General features: G+C 39.9%; 1 protein-coding gene across 3 annotated transcripts in view; it reads right to left on the minus strand.

Moving 5' to 3' along the window:
• MYNN (myoneurin) overlaps window positions 1-12537 on the minus strand; it is a 32696-nt gene that overhangs the window by 11444 nt on the left and 8715 nt on the right. Inside the window, exons 5-8 of one of the 3 annotated variants that reach the window (XR_014776874.1) lie at window positions 11839-12017; window positions 10937-11020; window positions 9812-9898; window positions 7019-7507 (exon numbers count right to left, since the gene is read on the minus strand). Coding sequence is in view for 2 of the 3 variants with exons in the window: in XM_084769376.1 (XP_084625502.1) it covers window positions 7245-7507; window positions 9812-9898; window positions 10937-11020; window positions 11839-12017 (613 nt within the window). In the remaining variant the exon portion in view is untranslated. Of the gene's footprint in view, window positions 1-5888; window positions 7508-9811; window positions 9899-10936; window positions 11021-11838; window positions 12018-12537 lie in introns of those variants that run through there. The other 2 variants (XM_084769376.1, XM_084769377.1) reach the window with 2 other exon arrangements.

Below are 12537 nucleotides of genomic sequence, written 5' to 3' on the forward strand. Positions count from 1 at the left end.
ACAACATTTTATATGCTTTCTGTGTAGCAACTACTCTTTAAGATCCTGCTTAAATATAGGTGATTATAGAGCCATGCGTGGGGGCACACACCTTTAATCTCAGCACTTGGAGGAGGAAGAGGCAGGTGGATCACTGTGAGTTCGAGGCAGCCTGGTCTACAAAGGGAGTCCAGGACAGCCAAGGCTACACAGAGAAACCCTGTCTCAAAAAACAAACAAACAAAAACCACAAATAAATATAGGTGATTATAATCGTGGATCATATGCTAATAATGCTTCAACTCTGAAAGCAAAAAAAGTCAATGGCATACTTTAAAAGTATCTGGTAATAAAGATGGAACAGCAATGGCTGAGAAATGCTTAAAGAAATTCTCAACATCCTTAGTATCAGGGAAACACAAATTGAAACTACTTTGAGAGATTTTCTCTTCTACTAGTCAGAATAGGCAAGAGCAATAAAACAAATGACAGCACACACTGGTGAGGATGTAGGATGGAGAACACTCACTCACCACTGAGGGAAGTGCACACTTCTAGAGCTACTATGAAATCAGTGTGGCGGTTCCTCAGGAAGCAGGGGCTGTATGTACCTCAAGATATGGCTATGCCCTCTTCAGGTGTCTGGCATACACCTAAAGGACTCTCCATCCTACCACAGAGACCCCTGCTCAGCCACCTTCGTTGCTGCTCTCTTCCTAACAGGCAGAGATTGGAAAGAGCCTTGATGTCCACCAGTGAATGAGTGGATAATGAAAGTATAGGATATTCAACCAATGGAATATTATTCAGCTGTTAAACAAAATGATGAAATTCTTAGGTAAATCGATGGAACTGGGAAAAAACCAATCCTGAGTGAGGTAACTTAAGACTTCCAAAAGACAAGTATGCTGTGTTTTATTTTACGTGTTATGATTGCTGTTCTCACTCGCCAACTTCACTACATCTGGAATTAACTAAAGCTCAAGCAGCTGGGCACATGAGTGAAGGATTTTTCCTGGGTCTTTTGCAGTCAAAAGACCCACCTTAGATCCTGGCCACGCCTTTTGGGTGGAGGCTTATACAAAGGATGTGGGAGAAGGCAGCTTTCGTTCTCTGTTTGCTCTCGTTCTTGCTGGCAACCTGATGCCTTCCTTCACTGGCATTAGAGCCTACTCTCCAGGATTTTGAGGCGGCCATTGTTGAATTAGGCAGACCACAGCTTGTAAGTCACTTATATAAACTCCATATTGAATCATTCTATCACTTGTTTTTCTAGAGGACCCTGACTGATACCTATGTGGATATGTTAGCTTTAAAGCCTTTGATATATATATGCTCCAGTCCATGGAGCAGAGGGTAGGTACCGAGTAGGGACTAGGTGGGGAGGAGAGGGCCTCACGAGGAAAGGGGGGTAGAATATACTAAGAGGTGGGAGAAGATACAACTAAAGCAGAATTGCTAAATGGGAAGTGGTGAGGGAGAGGGGAGTAAGGAAGGGAAGATGGGAAGGAGCAGAGCCATTTGGAAACCCAGTACTGTAGAAGCTTCCTAATATATATATATATATATATGAAAGACATCTAAATATAGTCATCCAACTGGGGGGTGGGGTATAATGCCCAATTAGACATCCCCTACTACCAAGTGAAACTTCCAAGAATTCAGCTGTTGGCCAAAGGGCCCTCTGGAACCAAAAATAAGTCACCCTACTGTCAAGACTACTGATTGCTCTCCACAAACTGATGCTAAGGCTCTACCGCTCAAGTCAGCACAGATCTCATGGGACACAAACCTAGCTGGTGCCTGCTAGAGGCTTTGTCCCTACTGACTAGTGGTACTAGTCAGGTACACTACACGAGGAGAAAGGTGGCCACCAACTCAGCTGCAAAACCTCTGATCTACACCAGTGACCTGCACGCAAAGTACGGTGGTGGAAAAGAGTGGCACAAGCAGAACGGGGAGCAACCGGTCATTCTGTGATTGGAGCTAAGGCAGTTGTTCTCAACTTGGGGGTAGGGGTCAAAAGGCCCTTTCACAGAAGTCGCCGAAGACCATTGAAAAACACATTATAATAAGTAACCGTAGCAAAATTAGTTATAAAGTAGTAATGAAAATAAATTTATGGTTGGGAGTCACTCCGACATGAGGAACTGTACTAACGGGCCACGACATTAGGAACTTTGTGAACCCGGGACTTAAGGGGAAAAGCCAAATATTATGATTCTGCTCAAGAAACAGCAATAAAATGACTCCTAACGACATTCTGCTTCCCCTCATGTGTCAGTGTTTCACATGTCACTCAGCCATCAGAGAAGCTTCCTCTTGCAGTGGTCGGGAACTAGCACAGGTACCTACAACTGGACAATATGAAGAGAGATTGGAGCACACAGTCCTAAATAGGATTTTTTTTTTTTAAATCAAACCCTCCCTTGAGGGCTCAGGGGGCTATGTGGAAGAGGATGTGGAAAGATTTTAAGAGCCAGAGGGGATGGGTAACTCCAAGGGAACAGTGTCCTCCAGACACAACAGGACTGTTGTAAGTAAGAACTCAGAGGCCATGGTAGCACACACAACGCCTGCATAGGTCAGACAGGGGCCCAGGGCTGAGAGAGGTAGGTAGACATGGGCTCCTACCCCTCTCCAAGAAGCTATCTGATACCAACATCCACTTGTAAGGGGAAAACTAGTTTCTCAAATGGAGTAGCATTGGGTACATCAGCTGCGCTTAAGAATAGGCCTTGTGCCCAGTAGTAACGGCCAACACAAAAAAGATGGTGTTTTTGTAGACTGTCTCATATTGGTTTGTCTGGGTGTCTTCTGTGTTACTGGTCTTTCGCTATAGATTTTGGGTTCAGTTTGGGAGTGTGTTGTGTGTTTAATTTACTTTATTTGTTTTTTAAAGAGAGAAAGAGCCTGGAGTTGGGAACAGGTAGGGAGGTGTGGAGAAGCTGGGAGGAGTTGGGAAACAGAAAAACATAATCAGAATACAGTGCATGGGGAAAAAAACCCCACCCCCCACCCCACCCCCACGTGTGCATGCACACACGCACCCCCACCTACCCCCCCATGTGCGCGCACACACACACACCCAAAACCATGACAATTCTGGCCTTTCTTATGCTCTATACTCTCTTATTTTCATGCTGTTCTATGGAACTGTCTCACCGTGTCTTTTTGTTTGTTTGTCTGAGATGTGATCCGCTGCGGCCGCTTTCTCCAGTACTCTGGCTTTCTTCACTGACTTCCGGGTCAATTCCGAAGGTCCTTTTCATCTACATGTCTTCCTACCACAGCTGCATTTCACGGCTCAGGTTCTTGAGAATATGACCGGCTGTCTGCGTGAGAACTGCTGTTCTCTGTAAGTTAGCTGAGGTCGCTAGTATGGAATCATGTTACAAACATGGTTGTCTAATCTCTGCCCTGCAGCATCAACTACGGTAGGATGTGACATCCCGAGCTACAGATGTGGCCTAGCTAAGTCACCCTGGCAAGTACTGCTTCAACTAAGTCAGTAGGGATGTGTTAGACATTCCTGACGGCTGGGTCCTTCTCATTTGATGCTTTTTGCACTCTGCCTAGCTCCTCTTCAGTCAGCCATGTATAAATTCCATCATCTTTCTTTTTGTTTTTGAAGACAGGGTTTCCGCTGTGTAGCCTTGGCTGTTCTGGACTCACTCTGTAGACCAGGCTGGCCTCGAACTCACAGGCCTCTGCCTCCCGAGTGCTGGGATTAAAGGCGTGCATCACCACGCATGGCTCCATCATTCATTTTATTTGTCTATCGAGGTGAACAATGGCTTGACTTTCTTGCCTGCTCACACTTCTTTACTTGACTTCCTGTGCTACTCTCCTCAGCATTTCAGCTTAGTTACTGCTATTGATTTGAGGGGAGTTACTTTTGTACATTTTCAGGAAGATTACTATGTTTATATGATAAATTCTTAAATGCAGCAAATCTTTGATATAGAGTGTGGTAGTGCATAGCCATAATCCCAGGACACAGGAGTCTGAAGCAGGAAGATTACTGTCAATTCCAGGCTAATCTGGGCTACTTAATAAATTCAATCTCAACACAGTGATACATAGTAAAACCTTGTCTCAAGACAAAAACAAAACAAAAAGCAAAACAAAAAAACCCAAAGAAATTAATGGTCCAGTAATTCAATTTCATTGTTATTCAAAATAGTGAGGAAAGATGCAAACCTAATCTTTTTATTTGGTATTTCTAGCCAAATAATAGACTAAAAATCTCCAGGTAAAAGATATAAAGAATTTCATTTTAAGTGCTTCAAAAACACAAGAGCACCAGGAAATGCTTAGGATGATGGTTCTCAATGTTTGGCCCATGGTGGAATCAGCCATAGGGCTTTTCTCTAAACCTCTGCCCTGTCCCCGCCCCCCTCAGTAGATTAAACTGAAGTGGGCATAGATGTTGTTATTCTTAAACTCCACTCTGACATGAGTAAAGGCACTACAACTATTAGCCTAAGATATTTTTTAAATTAGTGTATATAATTAACTACCTACTTTAACTACTCTGATACATGCTGTTTCTGTAGGACCAAAATGTACAGAAATGATAAACTACTTTTGCAATGAACACAGAACCTTCAATCTTGAAAAGGCTTTCTAAACTGTCTACTGAAATGACCTACGGAATTAAACATGGATACTATTTAACAGCAAAATTTATTTAATAGATAATCTACAATTCCTTTTTTTAAAAGTTTAAAAGCTAACACCAAAGTAAAATAATACAAAATACAAAACAAAATTAGAAAATATTTTTCTACGATTTTCAGCATTATAAAGAAAGACTTTGACCTTCTGTAATATTTAAATAATTAAGAACCTTTCTGAAAACACTGCATCTTAGCAAAATAGTTAAAGAACTTAACTCAATGATTCTTTGTGTTAGACCAATTACCAGACACAGCTAAAGTACACACATATTAGAATAAGTAACAGTGTAGTATGGAAAGAATGTAAGAAAGGACACTCCGTCTTTAAGCATTCTTCACACAGAATTCTGAAAGAGCAAATGACTTAAACCCATATCAACTGAAAATAATTTTAGATATGCACATAATACAAATTTTAAAAAGCTTACATATTCCATATTCCAATTATATGAAATAACACTGAAAATAACAACTTGGAAGCTTTCAAATGCTAAATACCAAGTTATGTACTGTGTTGTATGTCTGAAGGACGAGGGAAGGGGCCCTTGAGTGTGAAGCCACTTTAGGTTACATAGAAGTCTGGGCTATGAAGTGAGACCACCTCAAAATTTAAAAAGATAAATAAATGACAAAAAAAAAAAAGACTATCATTACATTTGAGGAAACTGGGCAATTTTGGGCCTCATATAGCTAAGACATCATTATAGCAGTTTTTGGAATTAAAAAAAAAATTTCTTGCCTTAACTTTCCAGAATGCTGTGATGGTAGGTGTGTGCTACCATGCCCAGGTAATTACAGCACTTGACATGTTCAGAGTACATGCTTGGATTAGTGAATTAAACATAACTTTGGCAAAGTTGTTTAAAAGGGTTGAGTCCTAATTTCCTTTAGCTTTGTACATTCCAGCATATTTTTGTGATCTCAAACCAGAACAGATTCGCTATACATGTTATACTTTACAAATTTTATTCAAACTCATGATGTTCATTTAACATACACAAAGACTTTTTAGCTAAATTATAAAATATCTTTATTATACAAAGGTGGTATTTCATATTCTCTCCAGTTAAATCAGTTTTACTGGTGGTAATTTATAGTGAAAATGTTATGTGCTCTAAGAAATGGTGAGACATCTTCAGTCTGTCAGAATTGAGTGTTTTTATTATGTCTTCTCATTTCTATGACTTGGACCCAAACAGGAAAAATTATGATTGAAGAATTAATATCAGTAAATACACCGAATTTATTTCAGTGTGGTTTAAATCGTGACAACAAATAAGACAGAACTAATTCATGGAAGAAATGAGAAATAGTCACCATGATTTGTACCAGTGCTATGGGAACTGACTCTCTGAAACTGATAACTTAAAATGCAAAGTAAAATAAATTAATATGCAGGAACAGTGAGACGGGACGAGTGGCAGAAGCGGAGGGCAGGGTGACACTGGGCTCTTTCCACCCTCCTGGAGTGAAGAGGACCACTATAAAGCTACGCCAACAACCAAAAGTTGCAGTTTAATTTATAATATTAAAAACCTATACTTATGGAAAACTCAATATAAATGGTAAACAAACTGATAATCCAAAAGTATAGCTTATAATTGAAGTTAGGATATTAATTCTATTTGTGTGTGTGTAACCTCAAGCAGGCTACTCAAGTTTCTTGATTTTTTTAATAATGTAATATATCAAATTTAGAAGCCAAGTGATTTCTAGTATGTATTTTATATCTAGAAAATTCTTTTTAGAATATTTATTTTAAAAAGTGCATAACTTATACAAGATAGGCTTATCAAAAATTTTCAAAATTTGTTATATATTCACTTCCAATAATCTACAAATCTAATAAAATATAAAATGAATCAAATTCCAAAATGTCTTTTGACTACTTAAAAACACCAAATATCTATTTAAAAAAATATAGTCTCAACTCAAAACAAAAATTGATCTGACTATTGGTTGTTTTTTTTTTTTTTCAGAATACTGAATTCATTCTAAATGAACAAAAATGTACATACATTTTTCTGTGTTTTAAGAGAAATACTTCTTTTGGCTTCATTAGAAAAGTTACCTCTAAAGGAATATATTAATAAATAGCACAATTCTTCCTCAGTATCTAAATTTTCATAGACATAAATATGAGTTTAATCCCTCTAACAGTTTACATACTGTTCCACAGGGTTTACACACAAAAATGCTTTCAAGTTGATATTACTGTAGATTTTGCTTAAACGTGAGGAGAGAACAAGAACAACAAAACCCCACAGGTCAGATTCTACCTCAGGAACAAATTAAGTCTAAAATGCAAAACAAAAATGGAGTTAAGGCAGCTTTAACAGTGTGTAGAACTTACCCACCTAAATTAGTGCCACCACAGTGGAAGTCGCTCCTTGAGAGGCTGACTGTTTGCAATATAGCCAACAATCCAAACAAGCACTGGCAGATGCAGCTTCGGGTGCTTTTACTTCTGTGCATAGGAAATAATGGCTACACATCTCAAGTGACCGGGATACGAGTATGCACCTTACCAGAGATGGTCGAGTTTACTGCCAGGGATGTCTTAGCAGTTCCATGTCCTCAGAGTCAATATAATTGTTGTAAAAAAATCAACTGTGGTTCTGAATATCCATTCACAGCTGACCTCAGCAGTGCATCTGACGTCGGAGAGTGGCTGTCTGCGACAGGCAGGAGCATATGGTGGTCCTCAGTTCCAAGCGGCAGCGCTAAGGGTAGAGCCATCTCAGACGGCTTCACATCCAGCGTTTCTGGCAAGGGGCTTCTTTGTATGGAATCGCGCTCGCTCACAGCCTGGTCCTCTGCACTGCAGTCTGGGGCTTTATCTGCGCCTGAGATGGAAGTGGGAAGTACACTGCCTTTAACAGTACACACCAAACAATTGCCTGAGGCCGACTAAGCCTAACACAGCTCCTGGGACTTTATTACACGCAGGCTCCACACCAGGTGCAACCCGTTTCTCTGTCACCAAAGTGCCTGATTAAGCTTGCATGTCTGGGCTCCAGCACAGGGTCAAGTACAAATTCCATTACATAAATAGGTTAATTCATTTTAAACCTGGGTGAGCTTTGCTCAGCGACCCTATAACATAGTTACCGTATCTCACATTCCTCCCTATGGCACATAGTTCTCAGTCGGGCCTTGAATCCTTAACTAGACTATAAAGTCCTTGAGGGAAAAGCTAGGTTAAACTTGTCTAATTCCTTCCCAGAACAGAAGGACAATAAAATAATTAAGTCTTTCTCTGTGCACTGGTTGTTCTAACGAGCAGCCCACTCGACCCTCTGGCTTCAGGTCTGCAGGACATCACCAGCCATTTATCTCTGAGGTGAGAAACTGCTCAGTTAGCCAATGACTGCACTGACTATAAAGACACACTTTTGCTGCTGGCTCTAACATGTTGCTGCCATCCCGAGCTGCTGGCATGTCAGCAGCTTCAGTAGAGAGCTGGCAGTGCATAGGCTGCTCACACTAAGCTGCAATTCTCTGGATCCTGCAGAAACAAGCTGTGCTGTCCTGTCTTAGTGACTCATCAAAATGTCCTCTACTGGCGGTGAACCTGTCCTGCCCGTCTCCACCCGCTGAACTCTCTTCAATTTTTGTAAACATAAGTGTGCTCCTTCCTGACAGCCGTCTCCTTTTTAGATACTGTCATTATGCAGCCCATGTTGGCTTTGAACTTGCAAGTATCCTCCTTTGCCTCAGCATCTGAGCGCTGCCACGTCCAGGTTAATGTGAGCACATGCTAATGCTTCGGAAGAGCATCTTCCTTAGCGCTTTTGCATTCATTATGTCAGGTCTCTGATGTCACAGCCAGGTTGTGAGCTCCTAGGGAGCCAGGGCCATAGCCCGCTCACAGCCGTCTGCCCTGCATAGGTACCCCAAGGTACTGAACGGACTGTTGAACAGGCCCATGCAGTTTTCAGATGTTTCTACCTAAATCATTACAATGATTAATTTTTAAGTTACCAGGCTCCTATTTCCTCATACAATTTGATCTTCAAGATAACTCTGTTCTTCCTAACTTCGTAGTCATTCTGAGTTACCCAGACTGCATTATTGAAAATAACGATATAGCTTGGTTCTATTTTCTTTCATTTTGAAACTACTCACAAGTTGTGGTTTTTGTTTTATTTGAGACAGAGTCTAACTAGGTAGCTCACCTTGAACCACAACTTTCCTTCCTCTGTCTCCTAAGTTTTAGGATGACAGGTGTGTGGTATGTGCCACCAAGCCAAAATTTTATTTTTTAATTTTTGAGACGGTTTCTCTGTATAGCCTTGGCTGTCCTGGACTCACTCTGTAGATCAGGCTGGCCTCGAACTCACAGAGATCTGTCTGCCTCTGCCTCCCAAGTGCTGGGACTACTGGTAAGTCATATTTTTAAAGGGGGAAATAATTAAAGTAGTTTATTATTATTACTTTACATGTATAGACGTTTTACTTGCCTGTGTGCCTGTTGCCTATGGGCCAAGAGGGAATTGGAGCCTTTGGAACTAGAGTTACAGACAGTTGTGAGCCGCCATGTGGATGCTGGGAGGCTAATGCGGGTCCTCTGGAAGGGCAGCCACTGCTTTTAAATGTGGAGCCATCTCTCCACCCCCTGGATATTTTTAATTTATTTAATTTTATTTTTATTTATTTTTTAATCAAGTTCAGTATTTCAAAAACAGTAGAGGAATTTTATGTATTTATAAAGCTAATTTCTTTATATGTATATACCTAAGGTTTTGTTAGTGTTTTGTTTCTAAAATTTTCACTGTATTCATTTAGTTAGTTGTTCTGGGTCTGTGTACATGTGGGTCAGAGGACAAGTCTCAGGGAACTGTTCTCTCCTGCTAACTGTGGGATCTGGGAACAGACTTTAGGCTCTCAGGCCTGAGAACACAAGCTTCTAGCAGTGCTGCATTGGTTTGTTTTTTGAGATGGGCTTCACTCTGTGGCTCACACTAGCCTGCAACTAGATCTGAGCTCTTTCTGTGTCAGCTTCCTGAGTACTGAGATTATAAGCACGCACCACCATAGCGGCCCACGTCTACTTTCACATACAGATGTAGCTGACACCGCTGAAACATGCAGGGCAGCACGAGAGGCCAGTAGCACAGAGCAGCAGCTGTTTAAGCACACACACTTACCAGAATGGACCTTTGATTTATGCTTCTTTAAATTTTTAATGTCTGTGTAAGAATTCCCACACAATTCGCAGATAAATGGTCGTTCTCCTGAAAAACAAGGTGAGATATTTAAACACTCAGTATTTTAAAAATTGCTAGCTGACACAAAACTATCAAATGTTGATGAAATAAAGCAAAGATTATTTAAATTGCTTAGTTATGACTATGAGACTAGAAACCCTATACACGTGGTACACTTTGACTTTACAGGAAGTATTTTGAGGGACATTTAACCATTTTCATATTCTGAAATTCTAAAAACTCATCTATATATTGATTGACATCAGATACACAGTGGATGTCATTCACGTGCTAAAACCTGCTTTAGAGCTGGGACAAGTATAATTGTGATGTTTGTTCTCATGTACCTCACAAATGAGGAAATCCTCTAAGGAACATGACAACATCCATACTATGGTTATTTTTAGGTGAATTCTGTTGAAGCTGCAGATATAGCTCAGCAGACTGAATGCCTACAGCTTAAAGCTCTGAGTTTGTTCCTCAGCGCTACGGGTCAGGTGATGACTGAGTCAGGGAACACGAGGCTACCACGCCCTCCTCTCACTCACATGGCTCTGATGAGAGGTATGAAGACAGGTTGTGAAAAAAGTGAACAGTGTACTTAAAATCCAGAATTTTCCTTTCTTTTAATTATAATATTCAACATTCTCTTCATACTACTTATACATTACATGTTTAACAAACATGTTGATAATAAAATCCATTCCCAAAACTTTCAGATACGAATAGCACTTTATAATGCTGATGGTTCCTTGTTTGATGTATCTACTCAAATTTAATGCAAAAGCTTTTGTTTGGACATGATGGATACCTAGCATATTTCTTGGAATATCTACACAATTCTTAACCAAATTTAAATTATATTTTAAACAACTAAAAAATAGCAATAATGAAAGAAAGAAATGAACAAACAAAAAACTGGTATTTATACATTAAAAACTTGTTATTGCTAAGTTATGACTAGACACTATATACCAGATACTCCACAATGGTTTCAAAGCCAAGGTTTACATACAAAGGAATTAAGAGAGAACAAAAAATGATGCGTTCTCCCTAAACACAGACCTGTATGGGATCGAAAGTGTTTGCTGAGCTCTCCTGAGGAAATAAAACTTTTCCCACAAATACCACATATGTATGGTTTTTCACCTGGATGGAAAATAAAAGATAGCGAAGTGGTGTACTATCCCAATATAAAATTTATCAATGACATGTGATCCAAAGTAAGCTCTTAAGATTATCATCTACATGAAAGCCTTTCTACATTGTATTTTAGAGGCATTTTCAGTACGTCAAAGTAATGAACTATTATTTTATTCTATCTATCTAGCTTGACACTTTTCACATAGTAAAATATTCTTTCTGCAAATACCTCTTCTCTCCTATAAGAGAGGATCTGGGTAAACAATTTGATTCTTATGATTGAGAACATGTTAAATTCAAGTCACATTTCAAATCTTGCTATCTACTTTATTAGTCAAAAAGAATAAAAATACTTAAGGACGATTATAGCCAACAGCCCACCTTACAAAAGAAGAGACTCTAACCAGTACACTTTGTTTCAAAAGTAATAATTTGCATCAGACACATCTGTCCGAGTTGCAGATCTCAGAATATCTATACAAAACAGGTTCCCTGCCTAACCCACCTCCCACTTCACACCTTTACTCAAAGGAGACAAACTCTCAAATAGGCTAACAAGGTTTTCTCTAGTCATAAAAGCATTCTTCAACTCAATTTATATATTTTTCAGAATTATCTTATTTTAGCAAGTATAAGCTAATGACCAAATTTTCACCTACCTTGCATTATTCTAGAAAATGTCAGGTTTTTAACATAACAGTTACGTGACAGTCATGTAGGAAAGCAATGCAGATATCTAAGAAGTCTATAATCTACCTTTTGTAAAGGCCCCATTCCCATTTCTTTGATCTACAACAAGCAGTCTCTTTGTATTAAACTCTTACCTGTATGTTTCCGAGAATGAGTAATAAGAGAGCTAGAGACAGCAAATGCCTTCCCACAGGTGTCGCACACATAAGGCTTTTCTCCAGTATGCCTACGGACATGGTAGGTCAGTGTGCTGGCTTGGGCAAATCTCTGCCCACATCTATCACAAACATATGGCTTTTCTCCACTGTGCTTCCTATTAGCAAATATAAAGTAACAACAGTAAGTAAAGCAATCTGGAGGTCAATGTAGACACAAAGTATTTCTTATATAATTTCCATGCAGCATTTTACTGCATTTCAAAAGGTTAAGACTGCACACTTGCCGGGCGTGGTGGCACACGCCTTTAATCTCAGCACTTGGAAGGCAGAGGCTGGTGGATCACTGTGAGTTCGAGGCCAGCCTGGTCTATAAAGCAAGTCTAGGATAGCCAAGGCTACACAGAGAAACCCTGTCTCAAAAAACCAAAACAAAACAAAACAAAGATTGCACACTTAAGCCAGGTGTGGTGGCACCTGCCTTTAATCCCAGCACCTGGGAGGCAGAGGCAGGCAGATCTCTGTGATTTCGAGGCCAGGCTGGACTACAAAGTGAATCCAGGATAGCAAGGGCTGTTACACAGAGAAAATCTATCTCAAACAAACAAACAACAAAAACAACTGCATACTTAGCTGGGCCATGGTGGCTCACAACCTTAATCCCAGTGTGGGAGGCAG

This window comes from Acomys minous, assembly GCF_964271855.1.
Source record: "Acomys minous genome assembly, chromosome: 19".
In the NCBI taxonomy this organism is placed as follows: Eukaryota; Metazoa; Chordata; class Mammalia; order Rodentia; family Muridae; genus Acomys; species Acomys minous.